This window comes from Salminus brasiliensis, chromosome 1 (genome assembly GCF_030463535.1).
Source record: "Salminus brasiliensis chromosome 1, fSalBra1.hap2, whole genome shotgun sequence".
NCBI classification, from domain to species: domain Eukaryota; kingdom Metazoa; phylum Chordata; class Actinopteri; order Characiformes; family Bryconidae; genus Salminus; species Salminus brasiliensis.
In genome coordinates, this window is record NC_132878.1 from 35,134,727 (window position 1) to 35,159,165 (window position 24,439).

The 24,439-nt window shown below is 42.1% G+C and overlaps 1 protein-coding gene across 7 annotated transcripts in view; it reads right to left on the reverse strand.

Annotated features, from left to right (window-relative positions):
• epha7 (eph receptor A7) overlaps positions 1 to 16,631 on the reverse strand; it is a 98,386-nt gene extending 81,755 nt beyond the window's left edge. For all 7 annotated transcript variants that reach the window (XM_072678568.1, XM_072678541.1, XM_072678559.1 and 4 more), the window contains exons 1-3: positions 16,415 to 16,631; positions 14,753 to 14,817; positions 12,800 to 13,469 (exon numbers count right to left, since the gene is read on the reverse strand). In XM_072678568.1, coding sequence (XP_072534669.1) covers positions 12,800 to 13,469; positions 14,753 to 14,817; positions 16,415 to 16,508 — 829 coding nt within the window. In that variant the 5' untranslated portion in view covers positions 16,509 to 16,631. The remainder of the gene's footprint in view (positions 1 to 12,799; positions 13,470 to 14,752; positions 14,818 to 16,414) is intronic.
• Between the last annotated feature and the right edge of the window lie 7,808 nt (positions 16,632 to 24,439).

The following is a 24,439-nucleotide window of genomic DNA, read 5'->3' on the forward strand; positions in this document are numbered from 1 at the left end:
GTTGAGCTCAAGAGGCTTAACCCAGTGAAACACTGATGAGGGAGGGAGGTACCTACTTGATGACCCCTGAAGAGCTTGGGTGGGTGATTACAGTAGGGGTAAAGGGAATGAACTGGGCCCTACTATGTGTAACCCCTATTATTAGATGCAGGGTTTTATTTTGTCATCCTTTTACAGTATTACTTCACTCCACAGAACATTACATAGCTGTATCAATCAGTGTCAGAAACCTCATAAGCTAGCTGGTGCTAATTTGTTGGATATGCGCTTCCACTTCTCGACAGCTCCATTAGGTTCCTAACTTCAGTGAAAAGCTTGCCTTAGCTGACGGACTACTGTCGGGATGTGGTGGAAACTAATGCAAATCTGATTTGTCGCCGAACTAGTCCTATAATTCTTCTCTCAGACGGACAGAGCGTTCCTGCTAATCACGCTCAGTCCAGCCCATTGAACATACTGTGTGTGGGCGGATGGAGGAGCGTGTGTTTGCGGTATATGAGCAGGCCTAAAGGGCCTAATACTAAAGCCCGCCTGAAAGGCAGCCGGAGATGAAAGGCAGCAGATGAGAAAGGGAGATCAGTACTTTAGCACATAAAAAGAGAGATGGGCCCAAAGGTCTGAACGGCTAAAGGCCCTCTGCGACCATAACTAATCGGCGCTAAAAACCAAGCCACATCAGCGAGCTGGAGCTATAATACCCACACACATACTCATGTCTTGCATGACTTTACAGCTGTGGCAGAGGTGACCAAACAAAAGAGCAGAGTCAGGCCGGCCAAAGGCCGTCACTATGGTACCGCATGAGACCCCTGGGGGCTGCTGTGACACACATGCACACATGAACACGCTGCTCACTCCCTGCATGGGGTTGGGAGGCCAATCGATCAGCCACTGAATCAAATCAGCAGCTCCTGTCAGCGCTGGAGTGTGAATACATGCTAATTTACACATTTACAGATAAAATGATCAACTTGTTAGTTTTCTTTTCATCTATGGTAGATGGACAAGCTGCTGTTGGTTCCTTTGCGGACATCAGATTGTCTAGGAATACTAATAAACAGAGCGCTGCAGGGAAAGCGAACACTGCTGTCTGCATTCGCTGTACCTGAATGCCACTGCCTGTTTTTATTTACTTGTTTATTTTATACTGAGATGTGGAGTCAGTTACCTGACTGTGGAAGCATTGCAAGCAGTGCTTGCACACAGAGCTGATAGCACTCTTCTGTGTGTGTGTGTGTGTGAGTATGTGCATAGGGTTTATTCTCCTTTATCTCTTGTTACAAGCGAGTTTCACTGGGTTCTGGTTTCTAGACCGTCTGTTCAGTGTGATTTTTGGGAAAACTTGATTAAAACAAGCAAGGCCTCGTTTTAATGATGGATCTAATGACGCATTCTCTCAAACATACTTGGTGACTTATTTTTTTTTATAATGAAAGCACACCGGTTCTTCGTAAACAACAACAACACCGTCCTATGAAGGGCACTGACGAGTAAATAAAGGCACTGAAAACGAGTGTAATTACATACAAATGCTGACTAGCCCGGCCACTCCTAAAAATCCTTCACACTTCAGCTCCTTTAAAAAGACGAAAGTTCAGGAAAAGCAGATTCCATGCTTTGTTCCTGGGCATTCTGGACGCGGCAGATCATCAAGGAATGAGTAAACAATGTTGCTTCGAAAAACACTCATACATTTTCCACTAAATTGCAAGTCTATTAATCATAAGCGCTTCGGTAGAAAGCTTCTAAAAAGTGCAGCCCGATTCCATAAACCTCAGCGCTGTACACGCCGGCCAACAAAAAAAATAAAAACACCCGACCACTTGGTTGTTTAAGATACATAAATCATCACAGCAGGGGGAAGACAAGAACTAACGCTCCTTTATGGGAAGTTTTGCTGACAGTAAGAAGTACTGGGGACATCACTGTACTTTATTCTTGCGCAGCTTTACAAAAGCATGTCAAGAAGAGAAGGCCGTTAAAAGCACATTTATCACTTCAGTGTGGAGAACAGGCCTCCTGATCGCTTCAACCTGATGGATTCATGGATTAAAACTGACCTTAATGAGTGATTATTCAGCATCTTTTGAGATGATAATATAGCCTGACCGATAAAACTGCTGCCTGATCATAATAACCAATAAGGGCATATGTTTTGCATAAGTTTTTTGTGATTTTTAACTGTGGCTTCACTAAGATTTGAATCTGCCATCTCCCAACGAGAGTTATGTCACTTAAAAGGCACCCCCTCTTAACTACAGGACAGTAAATCAGAGTTAACATATCAAAAAACATCTTACAGTAGGGATGTCCTGATCCAGGCATATTTAAATGAACCGGGCATCGGCTATTTTAAGCTCAATCCAGTTCCGATCCTTTGTTTTTACCACTGTGTTCTAGCACTGTTCATTTTGGCGTTCTCTAGGCACCATTAACCAACATTATTAACAGCATACAGCAGTGAGGAGCGTTTTTAGATGGTAACAAGTTAATGACGAGATTAGAGTCTGCCGTGCGGAACTGTTTTACAGTAGAACATGAAAATTTAAGTGTAATATTCATTTTTTCTATAAAAATATTCGTGTTTTCTAGAGAAACCCACCAAGTCCAATGCATCTAAGAGTTCGATGCATCTAAAAGTGAACTTTAAGGACATGTGTAGCTTCATGAGTGATTCTGGACAATAATAAAATGGCTATAAGTGTTGTAGTCATAACAACGTCTGGTTACATGACCTGGTTCCATGACCTGGTTCCATGGTCATGACCGCTGTAAAGAAATCTGAAATCCATAGTGAACAACATATTTCACAACCAGCAGCTCTGAATGACTGAATGTCCCACACAGGGTTTCATAATTAAGTGGAACTGGTTTTTAAGGTTAGGTTTTTGACAGTTAAAAATTGATAACTGACAATCATATAGTCCTAAACAGTCAAATCAGGTATAATTAGCTCAAATGAATGGAGCTTCAGGTAAAATGTCAAATGTAAGGCTTTCTAATTCTGTTCTCCATGTCTATAGTTTTTTCATCGGACTCTTTTATTAAAACCACACATAATCAATCAATAATCATTAACAATCAAGCGATAATCAAGTGAAAATAACGGGTGGATTATTTGTCTCCTAAGGTAATCAATCAAGGCAGACTTAGTGGAGAATAGGAAAAGCTTAGCAGTCTGGAAATGCTGAAAAGCATGCAGGCTATTGTCCTCATTGTGTGTCGGCAGCACACAGGCCCTATTCTAAAAACGCCGCCAAAAGAATGAGTGCGGCAGATCGACAGCTATCACTGAGCAGATGAGAAAATAAAAGGCTTGGCGTGAATGGCGCAGCGGATCTTTTGGGGTCTTCTCTGAAGATGGCTTGATTTCTGCTGTGTCACCGGGGTCTCTGGTGGGCTATGCGCGAGGTCAGTGGATATTAACTTCATTTACACGCGGCTGCAAACACAGAGGCGGCCACAATGCAGGCCTGGCTGTTCTGCTTAGTAACGAGAGCGGGCCGGCTGACAGGTCACTGCCAAGCTGGAAGATGGATGAGTCGGCCGGTTGACCCTTGGCTTGCCTGAGGAGTCACCCCTACGGACCCTTTCCCTCTGAAACAAAGACCCCCTACCCACCACCGGCCTGTGTTGAGCCCCAGCAACACTAACACAAGCCGACATCTCTATCGATTCTCCACGCACCATTCTTTTTCTTTTTCTTTTTTATTTAATGTTTGAAAAGCTTTATATTTAACCCCTTTAGTTCCAGGCTTATAATGTAGTTATTAAGGTTAAAGTCTATTATCCGGTAACGAGGAATTCTGAGCCAATGATAATATCAAATATATCCCATGTACATATCTGCCTGTGTTGATGAATAAACATTTTTAAAATATACAAATTGAGACTGAATCCATGTGAAATATTGGATATCAACAAAATGAAAATTATATTTTCTGAAGTTGAAAAAACACATCAGCAAATTTTAGGTTAAAATGTGATGAATGGACCAATAGAAATGCAATTCTAGAAATAGAAATAGAAATTCTTTTTAATAGGCTTCCATTTAAAAATCCTCTCCTGTAAAGTTTCTATTTTTTAAATACAAGGTTTTTGCGTGACACTGTATAAAGAAACTACTACTTAGGAGATGTAATGAGAGCCTTTTGGCATGAGAGTGTGTTGAAGTAGTGGGACAAGAGCCAAACCACCAAAATAATATACAATCCAGGAGGATATGTAGAACAGTACAGTGTGCGTTGTTACTAAAATGCAGAAAATCCCATTTTTAAAGGCAAATAATAGTTGAATATGTTGTATGTATGTATTATACGTGTGTTTGTTCTCTCTCTGGGTGAAGGGGTGGGGTTAGGGTGAAGTTCCTACTGAGCCAAATCAAACATGCTCATGGAGCATCTTTGACCTGCGAGACAGCTTTGCAGAGCCCTGCCTGAGTGAGTCTTTAGAGCCTAGCTTTTAACATGAATTGTACTGGATTAGCCCAATCAGAAAATACTGTATTTTGTTATGAATATAAAACTTTTTTTTTTTTTTTAATTTTTAAAACTATTTATTATTATTTTTTTTTATTTCAAACTGACGTAACAGGTGATCTCTATCTGACTGTTTGGCTGATTTAGTGATTTGCCTTTGTGTGCTTTTGATGCCTTCGATCAGTCAAGGCATGTTCAATAATATAAGTTTGTAATATAACTTTATAATATAATATAATATAAATAATATAACTTTTTTTTGTTGATAACCGAGGATGCTAGGCTAATGGTGCTAACTAACACTGGACTTGGACTGTCACCAATTTCATCTCTGTACATACACCGAGCAAACTTGCATTTACAGTGTATGTACAGTGTTAAGTGTATTTACAGACATGAGATTGGTGACAATCTCAGTCTTGTGTTTGTTAGCAACATTAGCCTAGCTTCTCTCATTCTACAACAAAGGAGCAAACTCCACATAGCAGACTTGCTTTGTCTTATTGATGGCATTGAGTGATAAATCGTGCTCTTTTGATTTTTCTCTATTTAACTATTTGTTTGATGGCTGAATGACGGAGCTTTTATTTAGAGTTTAAACAGCACACATACAGCATGCACGCTCAAATGGACACATGCACTTCAAAGCGCAGGCCTGGCTGATTGTCTCTCTGATGGACAGGCGGCAAGCAGTCACAAAGAAGGAAACGGGATGTTTGTGTGTGTGTGTGTGTATGTGTGTGTGTGTAAGTGAGAGTCTGTGGCTGTGTGTCAACATTAAGACAGGGAAAGTAGAGGAAGTCTGGAGAAGAGTGTGTGCCAGCGGGTAGAAAGTTTAGACAGGTTGGAGACGGCTGTGCGGAAGGCAGTGTGTGTCTTTCAAGGTTTAGAAAACTAGGCAAAGTTTTGCAGGGAGGGTTTTGTGTACTCTTTCTGTGTGTGTGTGTGTGTGTGTGTGTGTGCGCTTTCCTAGTGCAGCTTCTTCATACATACGCATATGAACCACGTTTTTAACCACGTTTCCGACTGAAGAATCAAGTACAAGTTGATTCTTTTGAACCGCTGTATATTAAAGACACAGTGAGCATGTGTGCTGTGTGTACTGCAGTGTGTGAGTTCACTTAAGCGTGCACGGGTGTGTGTTTAGAGCGGCTTTAACCTGAGGCGGCCGGGTGAAAGTGATATGTGAGTGGGCTGAAGGCTTTAGCTGCGCCTGACCGACGGGGAGGGTCCTGTTGTCAGAGCGACTCTCCTCAGGGAGAGCACCGGCCTCAGCACCTCAATCTCCCGCTAAGAGCAAAATCAATAACTTATTACATAACCTCACACTTTTCTCCCTTTACACCCACAACGGCACAGAGGGTGGGGGTGGTTGGGGGTGGTGGCAGAGGGAGTTTGTGCGCCAATTCTACAACGAGAAGACAAACAAAACACTTTCTTTTGGCTTTTAGGAGTAATGCAAAAACCTGTCTACACCCCTTAATCTCGAAGCTCAAGGGATCATAGAGGCTTCAGTCCCTGACTCTGATTATTACTTTATGCACCAAATACTTTAATAGTCGCTATGGAGTAATACAAGTGGCAATCAAGCAAGTATTGTAACTTTAAGTTCCGTCCCTTTGCCTAAATGACAGATTTCCATGTAGTAAGCAAATATGGCTTAGTATAGTTCAAAACGTCCACTGATTTTCCTCTGGAATTGTTGCATAATTAAAAGAACTAAGATGTAAGAAAGTCATTTAGAGCAGTTTGGTGTGAAATGCTCTGTTCTAGAGGAATAGAGGAACTTAGCCAGTCTACATAGTCCACAGAGGTGGTGAATGGAACAAGATAAGTCTGAAAAGTGTAATGCCTCTATAATCCATATCACAGAAAGCTATTAGTCACTAATATGCTGTCTCGTGGCTGAAAGGTTGTTTTACAGTATTTTAAGTAAAGAAATTGTGATCAAATGTATTTTTAAAAGGTTTCCGACAGTAAATAAAATGGTTGCATTAGTGTGCTAGACAACACATAATGACCCCTGATTCTACTCACCATCACTCACCAAACCTACTCTGAATGACTTTGTATACATTTAAGTGACTGAAAACTGCAGAAATAAAAAAAAAAGCTGTTTATCCCCTCTCATTCACTTCGCTATAGATATAAATAGCATTTTAGTCAGGACTGCTTTCTGAACGAGGCCCAGAGCAAACACGGCAGCTAATTAGAATCAAGACCATTTTCATATATTAGTCCAGCAGGTACAGTAAGACAACCAGCTAGAGGATAAAGAGAGGTTGGCAAATGCTCTAAATGAATTATCAATTATGTTTTTGGTCCACAAACCCATTCAAATGCCCTTAGCAGACCACAGGGGAAGTAATATAACAATGTACAGTATACACACACACACACACACACACACACACAGGCCCTGTAGGGTCTAAGAGGGTAATTCAAGTTCCATGTTTGAATTGCAGAAAGCTGACCATGCGTTTCCGTTTTATTTTTTAGATTGGAAACAAACAGCAGTGGACAGCCCGGGCCGATCTGGCCACAGTGAAAACGGATCGATAAGCTGTGCTGAGTCACATCTGCTCGTGTCACGCGACTTACCTGCCCGGTCGGAGCAGCAGAGGAGGAAAAAAACCTCCCCAAGCCTTTTCACTTGACCGGCAGGTGGGGGAACTAGTCCGTCATCCGTCAAAGGATGAGTCCGCTCTGTGACAGGCCCAGATCCTACGGCTTCCCCCTGAGGAACTCCCCTCTGTTTGAATAATTAAGACCACTTAGTCTTCTGTAATGGACGGCTGTTTCCAGCCATCGCATTAACACCTGATCAATCAGCTGAGCGTCAGGGCTTGGAAAGCAAACCAGCTCCCCCCATCCACACCACCACCTCCACCCCATGGTGGCATTTGAAATGCGGAGAGTGGCCTTGCCTGAGTGTTGGCTTTTGCTCTGGAGCTGGCCTGCTGGCTTGCTTTTCCTCCACCTCCGCCGCCTTTGTGGCTGGACTCGATGGTAAGCAGCCCTCCCCGGGGTTTAGGCCATCCATCAGGCTCAGACTAACTCCTGTCCGGCTCCCCGACACCACTGAGATGGATGATAGTGGTGTCTGTCAGGCGTTAGCATGTTAGCAAATGCTGCAGGGGAAATAAAGCCTACCTTCCTCTCGCAGTGCTCACAGTAAGGCACTGCTTTCTCACACAAGCTGGGAGACTGGTGGCTATTCTCAGCCACTCTGAGTGGTCAAGATAAGCGGAATATATCGTGGGAATTATCGTGGGTAGAATTTGCACAGATGTAGCAGTTCAGCCAAGAAATGTTTGGTGTCCAAATTTTGCGTTATCAGTTTGGCACTGCAGCTAATAGGCTAATATTACTGACCCAAATGCCTCTAACCTGACCTAAAGTTCTCTAAGCCCACTGTAACTATGTCCAGCTCGCCTTGTCAGTGTAGTTTAGGACACCCTATGCGGCTCCTTAATGAAGACCTGGATGCAGTTTGAGGGGAGTTTGAGTGTGTGGGCATGTCTTACAAAACAGGTGACTACTAATTTCTAGAGTTTGTTAGCCATTTTAGACTCGTAGCTCTTGAAATTTGGACACCAAACAGTGTCCTGTATGTTTGACTACATCTGGGGTCCACTGTTAATAATAAGTGAATGAATTAGGACAGTGGTGGCTATTTGTTACTGCTCAGCTGCAGTTGGAATTTGGCCCATTCCGAACTGTCCTCTCCAAAAATGTAAATATCACGATATATCAAACAAACCATGTATTGTGAAAATGCCTCCAAGTATCACGATGTCCTGTTTTGTCCCACTGCCCAGCCTCAGCTCAACACACAATTATGCAACGTGTCAAAATTGAGCAACATGGGCCCGCATTCCAAGAATTGCTTTAAAAAAAAAGAAGCCCAGTGAAAACAAAGACCGCAATGTCTGTCTATAAGGGCCTTTTCACTCAGGCTAAAGGAACTTAGTGTCTCCATTTTCTCAGCATGGACACTGGTGAACGGGCCGTTACAAATGAATGACCGCTATTTTTACCCGGCAGTGCGCGGCTCTATGCAAATAAACCCTGGCCAGGCAGCAGAACACTTCACATTACTCTTTTTCAACACCACTAAAAACACGGAGGATCCTAGCTGAGGGGTTGGTGGGGAGGTTGGGCGAGTGGGGGCATGGGCGGGACAGGTTGAAGGGTGGCATTGAGGACAGCCTGAGTGCTATGTGAGGAGTTAAGGAGGGCTGGAGACATCGCATAGAGAGGAGGGGGGGATGAAAGACAGACAGTCCCCCCCACCAGCTCGGGTGATGAATGAAAAGATCACAACACACGTTTTGGAGGAGGCCCACTGGATGCACTGGAAGGGGCGTCTCAAATAACAGGGGTCAGCTCACCTCTAACAGCTTTAGGATGTTAGTAAAAGATCTGAGGTGGGACGAAATGAAAATATACGTGAACAATTTCAGAGAAGTGGAAAATATGGATATATCGAAGTATTGCTATATTATCTGCTGCAATACTGTATCTGTCTGAAAAAGGTGGTATTGATTTTTTTCAAATAATAGTTTGTATGTAAAGATTAATGGCAGGCAGTGGCTGATCTGATTTCTTTCACTCAAATTCTAGTCATTTGATGGTGTGTTTATCATACTATAACCCCTGTATCGTGATACTTATCGTATCGCCAGGGTCTTGCCAATACACAGCCCTATTCAGTGGCCTGTTCTGTGAGAGATGGAGCACCTTGCACATTGGCACAGTGTTTAGTGTGAGTCAGAAAAAGGAGCGAGCACCAAATTATTCAGTGCAGGTATTAAAAAAACAGTTTGAGAAGAGTGTGGAAAAAGTGCATTCTAGAAAGTATCAGGGCCACAGAGTCCTCCCGGGACAGCTGAAGACAGAGGGAAAGGGACACAGAGAGAGAGAGAGAGAAGGAGAGGGAGAAGAGTGCTCGAGGGCCCACTACAAGACAAGCTGTATTCTCACCAGCAGAGCCGTAGAGCAGCCCTCCATATTAAAAAGACCCCTGTCCCTCACAGTGCTGCAGCAGCACCACAATACATTGCAGCAGCGCTCCACTTCTCAGACAGGGGAGAGCAAAAACGCAGGCATTTTTCAGCTTGTTCGCAGCTCAGGGGAAACACTGCGCCGGGGCAATTTAATACCAGGAGAGCGGCTGGGACAAAAGCACTGACGCAGCAAAGCAGCGACACCCGCCCCCCTTCCCCACCACCACCACCTCCTCAACACCATTTTATTTAGATTAACTGCACCGGTGATATCGAGGCAGCGCAGCAAAAACTCATAATGTGACAATGTGGAGGGCACGAGTCCAAATGGGCCGATGGCATTTTTTTTTTTTTGGGTCAGTGTCATTTCAGAAGTGACTCTTGCAAATGTTTCCTTTTGCACTGTGTCTTCGGTGCCAAGCAACACGGTGGTGCTTAAATATGGGCTGTTTTTCATGAAGTAAGTCTTCTCAGTCAGTAAGATAACCCAGGGCAGAAAGGAGGTGGGGGGGAGGGTGGAAATGGGTAAGGGATGCTGCTATCTGATAGTTTACACTTCTGTCTTGACCCCTTGAACTCTAGGCTAGTTGCTCAGAAGGAATGTCATGCGCATAACATTTTAGGGGTGCTTTTTAGATCAAAATTACAGTTTTTTTTTATGTACGAAATCAGTCCTTTTTCTTTTTACGACCATCTCCCAAGCTCTCTATGCCTTAGACTCAAACAGGCTTTTCTTGTGGCCGTTACTGTGTCTTTAAAACTTACAGTAAAATAGTAATTGGCCCCTTTTCTGATTGGCTGCCCTGAATTGATCCTTATTCATATGGCAGTCTGGGCTGAAACAGTGCTTTATAAGGGCTGTATGCTGAAGTAAATGGGGTTGTTTTAGCAGCTCAGTTTCCATATATGGAAGTGAAATATCAACAATGGTCAAATAGGACAGTTATTTTAAAAATATCAGTTTACCATGACATGGCTTTTTTTATATATATATATATATATATATATATATATATATATATATATATATATATATATATATATATAGCACAAGCCTAAATCAGCCAAATTGGCCAAATCTAATCTCCTAGCTGTCTTAATCATTAGCTAATACCAGGTTGTACTGATGTAAAATGATTCTGCATTGTGTGCATGTAGACTCAGGTAAAGTACATGATAAAACTGTCAGGATTAGCTTCACAGACGAATAACAACCCTAACTCAACTCATAGCTCTGTAAATCTTATAGCACCAAGTTAGAAGTTGGGAGCTCTGTTGGTTTTGTAAGGTCCATGATGAACCTTTCTAAACACTTTCTAACAAAACCTAATAAAATGTATGTGTAGTGCAAAAAGTGTGTAAAATGATTACAGTGAGCTTAAAAATTTAACTTAGCTTAATTAAAAAACAATGCCCAATTAACTGCTATCAGGCAATTGTGTAATAACAGGTGTATTATGTTAATAATCTTAAAGGACCTCTATAAAAAACAGCTTATTGGGAAGACTCTTTTTCTGTTTTTGTGTTGAAAATACAAGCCTCTACAGGCCACTTCCAAAGTTTTAGGGAGTGTTTCAGCCCGGACTGGCTTTTGAAAGAGGAACACTGCAGGGCAGCCAATCAGACCAGGCCCAAGCACAGCAACAAAAAAATACGGGCTGAAAAAAGCTTGTATAAAAATGAGTTACGACCATTTCTGGTACATAAGCCTGCACAAATAAGTGCACGTCAGGGGAAAAAAGGCAACACAACGTACCTACTGTTAACAATCCTGTGACTATTATAAGAGTGCGGGACTAAAGTTCAGGCCCACACACAGGCCCATTAGTGTTTAAGTGGTTAAGTTACTCAGCTTCCAACAGCGACTTCAGCCTTGCATTGTTTGCTCTGAGTAAGTAATCCCTGAATAAGCCCAAAGGTATGACACATGCACAAATAAAAAAAAAAAAAAACCTAAAAAAAACCCCTCCCGTTATTATTATTACGCCGACCATGCGCCAAATAACCCGAATTATGAAGTAGCACTCTCGTCTCTGGACATCCCTCTCATTCTCTGGCTTTTCAAATGGCTTTCAGCTCTAAAATAACCTCTCGACACTGTATAGCAGCACAGAGCAGACGGCCTGCTTCTGCTTTTGATCATATAATTGCATTGTGAAGCACTCTTCACACGCTAACTTAATGATGTAGGCCTGCCCGCGTGTGTACGGCATAAAAGCCGTCGGAGCCATCCGCAGATATTCTGATGAAACATTACAGCTCGGGCGCACTTGATAAGCTAGCGAGCAGGCAGAGGTACGGTGGCCCAATTTGCACATAAAAGGGTTCGGCGGGCAAAGCAAGGCCACTTAAACAGAGCGAAACTAAGTGGTCCCCTTTGAGTCCTCAGCGATTCTCATCTTCCCTATGGAAGGGTCTTTTTTTTTTGGGGGTGGGTGGGTGGGGGAATGACGGCCTCTCACCAGCGTTAGGTGCTTTAGTTCTAATTGCAGGCGTGCCCTCCCAAATGGAGACGATGGCTAAGCGCGTATCGGTGGCAACTGTAATTGCGTTTCCTGCGAAGGGCCCTGTTCGTAAACAACCGCAGGCCTTAACGCGGCGGAATGCACCGGCTGTTTGTTTTCCCCTCTCCATCAGGGTCATTTCAGACGGGCCGGAGAAAGAGACGAAGGGATCGGCTGGACCGGGTCCAGACCTGTGTATTTTCGTGAGTGATTGACTTGGCCCCACGCCAGACTGAAGGAGAGCGAGAACGAGGTGGAGAGGAAGAGTTGTCGAAAAGCAGAAAAGCAGCCGGAGTGGAGTGCAAGTCGCCACTTAATCCCAATACCAACACGACCACCACTATAAATTAAGAGCTTGTTAATCAAACAATTAAGCAGATTGCCCATTACTATGCCAAGGATATCTGCCTCTGGATTGAATCCGCTATTATTATTATTCCCGTAGAAAAAGCCTGTTTCTGTCTTCGTTTCTCATGCCTTGCGCTCCCTCCTATTTTTATTTTGACACTTATTGTAGCTGGAGCGATTTGCTAATTAATCAGAGTTCATTCACAATAGAATCATAAGCTTATGACTAGACAGAGACTAGTCAAACAATTACAACAGCAATTTTCTTGCCAAATGGAGCCGTGAATGATTCACATAATAGCATAGTAATAACTTAATAGCTGCTATCGTCCAATCATCTGCTCACGATCTCTCAACGAGGTCAATCAACGAGGGCCTACGAAAGCATCTCCCCTGACCAGTGGGGCCTGTGGACCTCCAGCATGCAAGAGAACAAACAGTTAACTTGGGCGGTACTCACGTTCACATGCGTCGCCTTTCTGATGAAACCCAGCCTTGCAGATACATTTCCCGATGGGCACCAGCCACTCGCCCTCAGCGCTGCAGTGCATCTTGGGAGAGTTGTCGGCCTCCTCCTCTGCGTCGCTGACGCACACGCCTTCCACCTCCACCAGCGAGGAAAACTCGGAGCCCGTCACCGTATCCGGAAATGTGGCCAGGTTCTCGATGATGGACCAGCACTTCTTGTAGTAAACCTTGACGGAGACGAGTGCAATGCAGGCCCCCACGTCCTGGAAGGCCAAGTAAAAGCCCCTGCGGGACAAGGGCCCGATGATGCGCACCTCCGTGTTCAGCTTCATTTTCCTCTCGCCCAGGTCACCTTGCGTGAAGCTCTCGTCCGCTGCTATGGTGTCTATTTTCACGTACTGGCTCTCGCGTATATTCCTGCCCACCTCCACGTCCGTCTCCTGGTAATACAGGTTGAACGTCTCCTTGCACGTGCCCACCACCCCAGGCAGGCTGTTGCAATCCCTCAGGGTGAATTTCAGCTCCACAAAAATCCTCTGCGCGTCGCCCTTTTCTATCCAGTTAGTCCGTAGCCAGTTGTTCTGATTGGGCTCCATGACCTGGCACACTTGGTACGTGCGGATGGGGGTGAAGTTCTCGTCCAGCCCGCTGATCTCTTCCCACTGAAGACCAAAGGGGGACCAAAGAAAGAGGCGTAAATATAGAAGCATATAATTGGAGTCATTTTATTACCACGAAGTGGTAAAAAAAATGTTAACCCTACTCTTAAAAATAAACTGAAGTGGTAAGGGACCTTTATATCCACTCCTTTAAACCTCCTTTAAAGGTTTTTCACACACACACACACACCTTTTATAAAAATGGTTCTTAATAAAACTAACAATTAATAAAGAATAATAATATAGAATATCATGTTTTAAGTCTATACTTTATATTATTTACCAAATAAATAACTAAATAAATTTATAAATATTTAATAAGCATACATGCAAAAATGAACTTCAATGAACTTCACACTAAAACATACACACACATATAAAACAGCTATATAAGGTCAAGAATCTTACACCAACCCCAGCAGCATTTGACCTTCATGCTTGCAGTAAAAAAATAAGTCATTTTATTTTGTAGATACTCAAAATTAAAAAAAAAATTACATGAAGCGATCCACTGACTTTTCACTCATTTGTATTCATATTTATTAATTTAAAAAATAAATATTTAGTTAAAAAAGTAAAAAAAATAATAATAGGGTTCCTGTGCGGTATTTTTCATAATATTTCAAACTTAAGACTACATTAAAAACTGAACATACACTGCTCGGACAGGCTCAGTCATGACACACGGCACAGTCCTACAGTACAGCTCCAACTTCAACTCCACTCTCGTCCCAACACTGGACGAAACCAGACGGCCCGCGAGCCCTGGCCTCACCAGAAGAACACAAGAATTTTCACCAAGGCCTGCACATGAGTCCTGATCTGACTGAGCAGAGCAGCACAAGGCCGTGACACATCACCAGCAGAGCCCCCAACACATGTGGAGTCTGTTTCAGCAAGACTTGATATGGTCACATATTGCCTCTTTTTATGGGACTGTTTTCACCAGCCGTCTTCTCACTGAGAAAGGTTAGGCTTTAGACTTCTACACACCCAAATAAAGCCAAATGATGTCTTGGGTATTTGTACATAGGCAAGCAATCGCCTCAACCAAGACAACCAAGAAAGTAGGGGCATTTTTTTTTAGACAGGCCTGTGTGCACCCCAATCTGACAGAGCGAGCGGTCCATGGTCTGTGGCCATAAACAAGAGGAGGAGAGTGTGTGACAGTAAACAACAGGAGTGAGGAGGAGATGAGGGGGGGGGGGGGGGGATTAGATGAAGGATGTCCCAGGGTGTTCTCGGTTAGAAATAACGTTCAGAAAGTGATGAAGTGTGGCTCTTACCCCGCTTGGAGGAGACGCTATCCATTCCAGCTCTGTCTGCTGCGCCTTTGAGTCCAGCAGGATCACTGCCGACGAGAAACAAGTGAGTGCGGTTAAATTATCGCTGCGTCTTCAAACATGTCTGACACGAAGCCAGAGAGAGAGAGAGTAAGAGAGAGACTCAGACACAGTCTGACCCCGTTTTCTGACTGTTTTTCTTTCTTTCTTTTTTTTTTTTTTTTTGGACAATTTACACGGCACTCAACCCGAGAGAAATATCGACTGTAAATAAACAGCCTGACGCCTCCTCCTGGCACCTGTTTTCAGGGGGGAGGAAATAAAGTCAACGGTGGTGCGAATACGAGCGAGCCCCTATAATAAGTTGGCGAGCTGTTGTTTGGCGAGTGGCTGGAAGAGTTACTTACGCCTCCTGGCACCTGTTTCTGAGGGAGAGGAGCAAAGTTCATCAAATAATAGAAGAGAAGAGATGAAGAAATCGCAAGCGTAGCAAGCGTAGTTTGTAGCCTCATTAGGTCCAAACCCACTGACTGAATCTGCACCGAGGCTAGGCGGGCTTTGCTCGGGTAACTTTTACGGAATCGGTTGAATCGGTTCGTCTGTAAACGATGCTACACACGTCCACAAACGCGCGTACTGCTCTGTGGATCAACGCGTAAAACGCAGGCAGGCTGTAGCCAGCGTGCGCGAGCGCAGTAGCGGTGCTTAGGGAATGTCTAGCTCATTAAACTAGAACCCTGAACCCTTCAGAAGCCGGTCTAATAAGCCGGTGATGGCGTTTAGATCGCCAACATGAGCCAAACGCGCACCGTGCGGAGAAAGCCCAGAAGCTCCACGTCAACTTGAGGCAAAAGAAGTCGATGACTACAGTGAGACTGCGGGGATTTCTGCACGCATCTCAGCCCTCTACTCCCGCTATACTCTCAATGCTGGCCCTGTTTCAGCCAAGGTGAAAGCCCTCGCTACAAGTGCTACAAATGAACGCGCATCTAGGCAGCGGTGTGGGATCCACTGTGATCGACTGCTCATATAGGTAGGCTCCATGCATATGGATTGCGCCTCAGCGGCGCAGCTCCATATGCTCCATTGCAGCATTTTACGCGGCCAGGACCAGGCTGAAGTTTGACACGCGTTTTTCTGTCGTTTATTTTTTAGCCTGATATCAGTCGATGTCTGAACACTTCGGGGCCGTGCTGTTAACACGCTGCCGTGCGAGTGTGCGTGTGTTTTAGCCAGTGCGCTTTTTTTTTTTTTGTGCCAGAGTGACACACGGAGCTCACCTCAGCCTGTAAAATAAGCCATTCTTCCGGGGAACACTGGCATTTTACTAATCAGAAAAATAAGGCACAGCATATATTTAGAGCTGCTGTTGGCCGAGTGAGTGCCGTGGTGCTGAGATGAGGAAATATCCAGCTCTGCCTCACCTGATACCGCCTGATAATCGAGCAGGCTAGACATACGGCGAGGCACACTTTCAGCCTTTGGCTTTTCCTATCTACCTCTCGCCTTTGGCTTCTGAACACCCCGCGATACCTGCTTTTTTGCAAAGGATGCTGGAGTGCGCGAGGAAACACATCCCCTAAGCAAGTCACATCCCGTGGCTAATTGTGGAGTCTGTGCGGAAGCGAGACGTGGGGGAAAAAGGCACAAACTTTTAGCACTTACCCTCTCTGGTGTTCTGTGCTACTCCAATGGTTGCGTAAAAACACGAATGAAGGCAAAATATAGTCCACAGTCGGGGGAGCAGGGCGCACTCCATGGTGCAGCTGCGCTTGGAAGTGGGCTGAAATGAAAAAAAAAAAAAGAGAGAGAGAAATGCGAGCTCGATCCCTATCTGCCCATGGACGGTGGCTCTTCCAGCTCCAGCAGGTCTAGCTCCAGTGGCAGAGGCTCTGAGTGAATGAAGCGGCCGTCTCTCACTCGACTACAGTGGCGGACCGAGGAGGCGTGGCCTGTGCCTGTTGACTCTGCCCCCGCTCGCTAGGATTGGCCAGTGAGTTCATACTCACGAATAGTCAGCCAGTTGAGAGCGTAGGGGGGCGTGCCGTAGAGCGGCTGGCATGCGGAGAACAGTGCGAGCTGTGGGCCAATCGCACCGTGCGCAGGGGAGACAACTAGCCAATGGTGGTGCGCGGGGGGCGGGGTTTGTGGTTGAAGTACTCGCGATTGCACGTTGCCGAAGACGAATTGTGTACTGGGAAAGTTTTTTATCCTTTTTTTTATTATTATTTAATTGTAATTTAAAGAAACTTTTATAATTTGTAGATATGTATACATTATTATTATTATTATTATTATTATTATTATTATTATTATTATTATTATTATTGTTATTATTATTATTATTATTATTATTATAACCATAACGTCACTTCATTTTACAACTCACCTCACTCACTTCAGTGGATTAGACTACTCACGCTTGTAGAGACATGGCTTTTAACTGGGCAGGGCAGTCTTAGCATGCCTCAACACCGGAGCCTTCACTGTAAAAACGGGTTGCGTCATAAGGGTGTGAATTTGACTGAATATCATAAACTGAAGCTCAATACTCAGCTGTCAACTTCAGAAGAAAACGCTAGTAATGGCTATTATTCCATAATTAGCCTGAGAAGGAACAAGCCTGAACACAGATTGTTTTTCCAGGTTTGCACACACAGCATGGAAGCAAGACATTGTGCTTGGAAGTTTGCATAGTCTGCACTCAAGCAGTCCTACTTTGACTAGGATTATGTTCTGTTTGCTTATTGTTAGGCCGGGGACAGACATTAAGTGCAGGTGTATCTCCCCTAGGTATATTAGTAGTGTTAGAGTGTTGAAAATATATGAATAGCATCTTAAGTAGAAGTGCAGTGAACTCCAGATGTATGTAAGCATTTTTTTTTTTTGGATGCTAGAATATGTTTGATCACCCTTTTTTCCTTAAACTGCTTTTACTCTGCTGCTTGTTAGGGGTCCAAGCACCTGATTGACCCCCTTTTTGTAGGACAACGTTTAGTTATCGGTAGTAGCTTATTAGTATAACTTATTAAATATTATGCAAATTAATGTTTTTGATTCTTATTCACAACACATGTATTTTTTATTGATTTGTCTTATTTATCACCTTCATACTATCATTAATCTATAGAAATCAGTTCAAATAAATAATGCTTACTATAAAGTACAATAATAAGACAGTGCTCGCTACAGAGTGAAGTGGACAAACCTGTCCAGTTGGTCGATGGCCTTTCCAAATCAAATGAATGAGAAGAACTACTGGGTGTCACCAGTGCTACATGCTGCTGACACCCAATTTATAACAATATCCTTATTTGTATTCATTAGTAATAAGTAATATTAGAAGCAAGGGAATGTCTATTTTATTTTGAAATATATTTAAATTAATATAAATTAATATTACCATCAGGGAAAAGACAACTTACCAGATAAGGATCTGTACCCCTCATGTGCCTCTTCATAACGAAATGCGCATCATGACGATAACGTTAACCACGGTAATTCTGCACACAATAATCTCTTGTCTAAAATGACAATATCATCCAAGCATAATATTCCACGTTTCTTACTTAGTGAACAATATTAGTGGAGAGCAGGGCCCGAACTAATGAGGAGTAAAATGTAAGATGGACTTTTTATGTAGTTAAACAGCTTCTGGTCATATTTTTAGGGTTTCCATAGCAACGTCATCTAGCACATTTTCACAGAAAAGAGATATTTCTCCAGATATTTCCTGAAGAAGTTTTTGTACTATGAAAGTTACTGTTTTTTATTATCTGAAGTATGTTTGATTATTGAACATTGATTAATTATTATTTCCACCTAATACTACTAATATTTCATATGTTTCATATATCATATTTACATGTTCTGCACCAATAAGAGGTGTTTTCAAGGGTATTTCTTTAGTAAAGGCAGTAAAACTCAAAATACATTTAACAAGGTTAAATGACCCATCAAAAGAAAGGGAAAACCTTCTTGCATAGGGTTCTTTCTAGAAAAAAAAAAAGTAATATGTAGAGTGTAATGTTACTTATGTGGTCAAACACTGTATACAGTATAGAGCAGGGGTCCTGTGCAGTGTTCCTTGCCCCATCCTATGACATTTGATTCCTCTTAGAAAGGGCTTTTAAATTAGCCAACAAGTTGAAGTAAATGTGTCAGAAAAGAGCGAAGGCGCTAAACTGTGGGAGTTCTGGGCCTCCAGGGCCTCCAGGGCTGCAGTTGCACCCCTGCTATACAGCAAATTGCTACCATGGCTGTAGAGACAGCAGGTTTGCCATGAATACAGACAGATAGGCAGACATACAGGGTGACACAGGCCTCCATGTGCTCTGGAAGGTCACCTTTAGATCGGGGCCAGCCCAGGCCGGCTGCTAAAGACTGGAGCCTGGGCTGCAAAGACTGTGAGAGGTGGGTTTTTTTTTTAAGTGGTGCTAAAGATTCAAGATAAACACACAACGCAATTAAAAAGTGCAAAGTTAATTTCCCGCCGCTCAGATGACTTGGCAAATCACTGATAAATAAAAGCATGAAAGGGAACTCATTAGCCCCGGGAACGTATAATGCATTTGTTACAGGTCACTTATGAATCTCCATTACCTAGAACAAGTACAACAACCGTAATTATGGCCCACAAATATTGATTATTAAACTGTGTACATCACAAATGGACGGAAGGCAGACAAGGACTCACTTCAAGGTTTATTTACCTCGTTTTTTCCCCCCACTGCTTATTTATTTATTTGTCGTTTGGTCTGTTTATTATGCAAATGACTGCTAATCCTCTTTACCCTTGATGCGCGCTCCTGCTCGGCGTTATTCCATGTTGCTCATTATCAACATTTTAAACTAGCTTTGAGGTACCATCGAAACAACATCACCTTTTCCTTTATTTATTTATTTCTTTTTTTACATATGAACTGTAATTGCAGCCCTGTTAGATAAACGAGTCGTGGCTTTGTTAACACGGAAGTAAGTGACACCGTAATTCTATTTCAGGGGTGGGTTTTTTGTTTAAACTCGCCCATGCAATTGAAACCCTCCGTCAGTGGTGGATTAAACAGGAGCCGTCCGAAGCGCCTGTGAACACACCTTTGAATATTTATATCAGACGGAAAAACAAGAAGCCAAAAAAACGCTCATTAATATTCGCACACAGTCGAGCCTCCAGTGACAGGGCCGCTAATGGCAGGTTTACTCTTACTGTAGATTGCTTTTGTACATAGTGGCTAAAAGTAAACGAGCAGAGGTGGAGAAACTCACAAACACCAAACAAACCCTGATCTAAAATTAATATACACAAGTATAATATACCCCCCCACACCCCAAAAACACGGAACACGCCCTGCCCTCCTGCAGCTGCGGCCTGCGTCAGCTCGCGGTTGGCATGGCATCTGCTAATGAGGGCATTTTGTTTGAGATGGGATTAGCCTGTAGTGGTCATGTGGGGATGGCAGTTTGTATACATGACGTTCTACCTGCCTCTTCAGCAGCTCCTCATCCATGTCCTCAAAGAGAGAGGGAGAGCATTCTTTTAGAGGGGATTTCAACAGGGGGTGGGCCCTCCAAGCACGTCCCACAGGGAACGATCACTGTCCATTAGAAATGTGAAGGAAGAAAGATGCTTGTATTTATGTATGTATTAATGTTGATGACCTCACATTCACTTTTTTTTAGAGTGCGTCAGTGCAAAATATGTGCATGTACACTGAATTGGGTCATTGGCCTGTCCTACAGGGGAGTGACCTACAGTGGAGCAATATCAGCCATGTAAACAGACGGAAAGAGAGTCATCCAGAGTGGTTTGGTGTGAAATGCTCCGTTTTGGAGAAACTGGGAGTCAGAATTGTTCACAGTGGTGGTGAATGGAGCTGGATGCCTGATAAGTTTACATTTCCTTGAACAATAACATTGCTGTCATTCTTGTTTTACAATAGGCATGAAATAAGGTTTTGTTCTAGACTGTATTTTAAAAAACACACCCATGGCAGACAACTACATGCAGGGCATAATTAAAAATAGTCCATATTACAGATTTTCCACTGTTTTACTTTAATCAGCATTACGTATCACATTCAGAAACCTCAGAATACACGTGTAGGTTCACTGTTGGCCATTAATGTTGTAAAAACAGCAGTACTTGGGACCCTTCGACACCAGTGTAAATAAGTAAGCATCATTTCTTTACAACTAACCATTGAATGACTTGGTTTGCATTTCAATGATTTAATTATGTAGAAATTTTGAAAGTTCAACCCCACTCAACAACAGTAACAACAGGAACATCTGTACAAACTGGCGGGGCTTTTTTTTAGCTAATAGAAGTTTGTAATAGCACTTTCGGCCCACCAGCAGACCATATGTGTTTTAAGGGGTTAAGCACTGGTAAGGTATTAGCTGCAACGCTCATTTTAAAGACACTTCAACACTTTGGATAACTAAATATTTGCAGCATCATTTGATGCTACAAACTAGTATGTATAATCTACGAACATCGGTCTGAAACATATAGAGCTCTTTTTTTCCTGCATGTTCTCACTGCCCTAGACCTGCATTTATTTTCTGGACGTCCTCCAGTGGACGACATCTTCTCATCAGCAGGCAATGACGATCGTGTTTTTCTCTCTCTGCCCTTTTTTTCGCCTTTCATCCTTTCCCCACCAGCTCGCTCGCTCGCTCACGAGAAGCTTGACTACAGGCCTGTAAAAAAAAAAAAGGAAAAAAAGAAAAAGAGTGTATGAATGTGCTACAGTGTGTGACGTGCTTTAAGCGCCCCTGGCTGGAAGGGTAATAAGAGGGGACCACCTCCAGAACAGCAGGGCCTTCGCCCTGATTCCTCTTTCCAGTCAGGGTGGAGCCCCGGCCTGGCCGTCTGAAGTTCTTTGAGGGCCCTTAAGGGAAAAAAGGGAAAAAAAAAAAAAAAAAACACAGGGAGATTTAATAGCCACCAGGAGCAGCAGCCAGCAGGCTGGATGGAAAGAGAGAGAGAGAAAGAGAGAGAGATAGACAGAGAAAGAAAGATGGATGTCGGTTTAGTATGTTCTCCCGAGCAATTTTAAGCCTTTTTACAGTTTATGGTTGGTAGTTTGGAGCAGTTCTTCCTGGGCGGGTCGGATAGCACACATTTGCACCTGATACACGTTTGTTGGCGCAATCACGAACTTGGTCTCAGTCCAAGTACATGTCAGAACCAGAGTTTTAACACTGCAAAGCAGAGCACACAAAATTTTGCTGTTTAAAAAGACGTAGCCTAACGCAGCTGTTGATATTTTTTCCACCACGAGCCATAAAGAAGGTAAAGAAAAGACAAGGAACGAGGAAATGAGAAAGAGGAAACTAATATAAGTGTCATAGACCAGGTCTAAAGTGTCCATATAATACAATTAAAGCAATTGCAGTTCTAGATAGTACTGAAAAAGGTTTGATTTTGAAACTGTTCTAATGAAGAACTAGGGCTTCTTTTGTATTTGTAGAACCATTAACCATGAAAAAAAAAACATTTAGCCTCAACTAAAGGACCGTTAAAGAATCCCCCCCCCCCTTTAATGGCTTTTTGAATGAAGATGTAATGTAAACATTACCCTATAATGTTTAAAAACAGTCTCTCCCTAGTTCATACAGTCCATATATAGAAATATGCAAAATAGTCTGATTTAAATTAATTTTATTTTGGTGATGTCACAAAAAACAGTTCAGTGTTGTGTCCCAAACCATACACTTCCACACTAGTATTTAGTGTGTTAGTGTGCGGTCTGTGGCAGAGCCTTTGTTGTAATCCGTCACATGACCCTAAATTTATTCGCAAATATCTGATATCAACAATCTGTTTATGCACTAAAGTCAAACAGGAAAACAGTTTTGTTGATACTTATTAAATACTCCTAAAATTGGTTATTTCTACTGCCTACATTAACAAACATTGTATATGGCTCTTATATAGGCCATTTAACCCAACTCAAAATGTGTGTGAGGAAAACCGTGTTACAAACTTTTTTTAATTAAATTTCATGAAAAGCAGAATTTGCCTTTGCAAAACACAGATGGTTACCAGGGTGACAAAGGCACTAGTGATTTTGATGCGTCACAGGGGGCGGTGGTGAACCGCAGGCACTGACTGATCTGCTTTCATTAAAGCTGAAACATCCTGGTCCTTCAAATCCATGACTTCTTATCAGCCAAATAAAACAGGCTGTGGCAATGTTTTGCATCTGCTGATCACGCAGGAGGTTTTCATGAAACCGATGAGTCCTGTTCCAAGTGCAGAATTAAAGCTTCCTTTTATTCTCACTGAGCTTGGTTTGATAGGAACATTGACCCGTGGATCCCTGGGGATGTCTAGACTTACTGTTGTCAATTTGCAGTGCATTCAGTTTACAATATCAGTTCAATTACATGCTTTACTATTCAAAGCTTTTATGAATTATGATGAATATTCAGTATATTTATATGTTATAAACCAGATTCCAAAATATGTACCTAAATTGTTCTTTTAATATTTCAAGTATTTTGAGAACAGCCGTAAGTTACTAATTAAATAATTTTACAACAGTTACAACATTTCAAATTCACACCTGATCTTAACTAATTACTTGATATTCTGCAGGTTTCCACTCCCACACAGTTGTATGCAACATGTTTGAGCAACCTTTGGACACCCATTACATTTCCTTAATTTTCTAAGTGTACAGAAGTGAACAAATTAAACAAATACAGAAAATTAACTTAAATATAAAAAGTTTTTACACTTCATATAGTTATGTATTCTACTGGGACTACAGTTAAAAATGAAGCAAGCTGACTAAACAGATATGTTAATGTGCACAGTCACTGTCAATCTACATTTAATGAACTAAATAAAATACATTCATTTTTTTACATATTGGAATTTTAACATTACACAATTTCATTGCTTTTAAACTCACTGCATTTAATTTATTTATTTCATGTAAAATCCAGCTACTAAACTGTGGTCATTCTTTAGAATATGCAGAAATGTGTCAACTTATTGTGATTTAGAAAAAAATCAACAAAAGTCATTTGAACTTTTACATAAGACACTTTTGTAAATTATAATTCAAAGCTTAATCCAAATTATATTGCACAATGTTATGGTTTACCACACAGTAAATGATAGCATGTCACTGGAGAGCTTTTAAAAATGTCAATTTTTATGAAAATTATTTTGTTTTCAATTCATTAAAGAGTCAGAAGTTTCAGAAAGAAATGTGATTGAATATAAAACAGCACATTTCTTGCCAAGATTATATAAAAAAAACAATATTTAAAATGTTTGGATCTGAACTTCACACTGTAAATAATAATGGAATGCTTTACTTTAGTTTTTAGGAATCATTTATTTATTTTCATATTGGTGTCAGAATATATATTCTACTTATTTTAAAATACTTATATATACACTTTAAGTGTGTATAACAATACACTTAAATGAAAAACAATTTGTAGAATTAACTACAAACATATTAGTTAGTTTTCTGAAGTAAAGCAATTAGCTCTCCAACTGTTGGAAAAAAGTGTTTATAGTTTACAGTGTTTAAATTATATAAAAAACACTGGTATCAACATTTTGAATGCCATTGTAGTTACAAAGTTTATTACTTAATTACTTAGAAATGAATTACACTTGCATTAAGATTTTGTGGTGACAAATTTGTGTCTACACTTTTGATA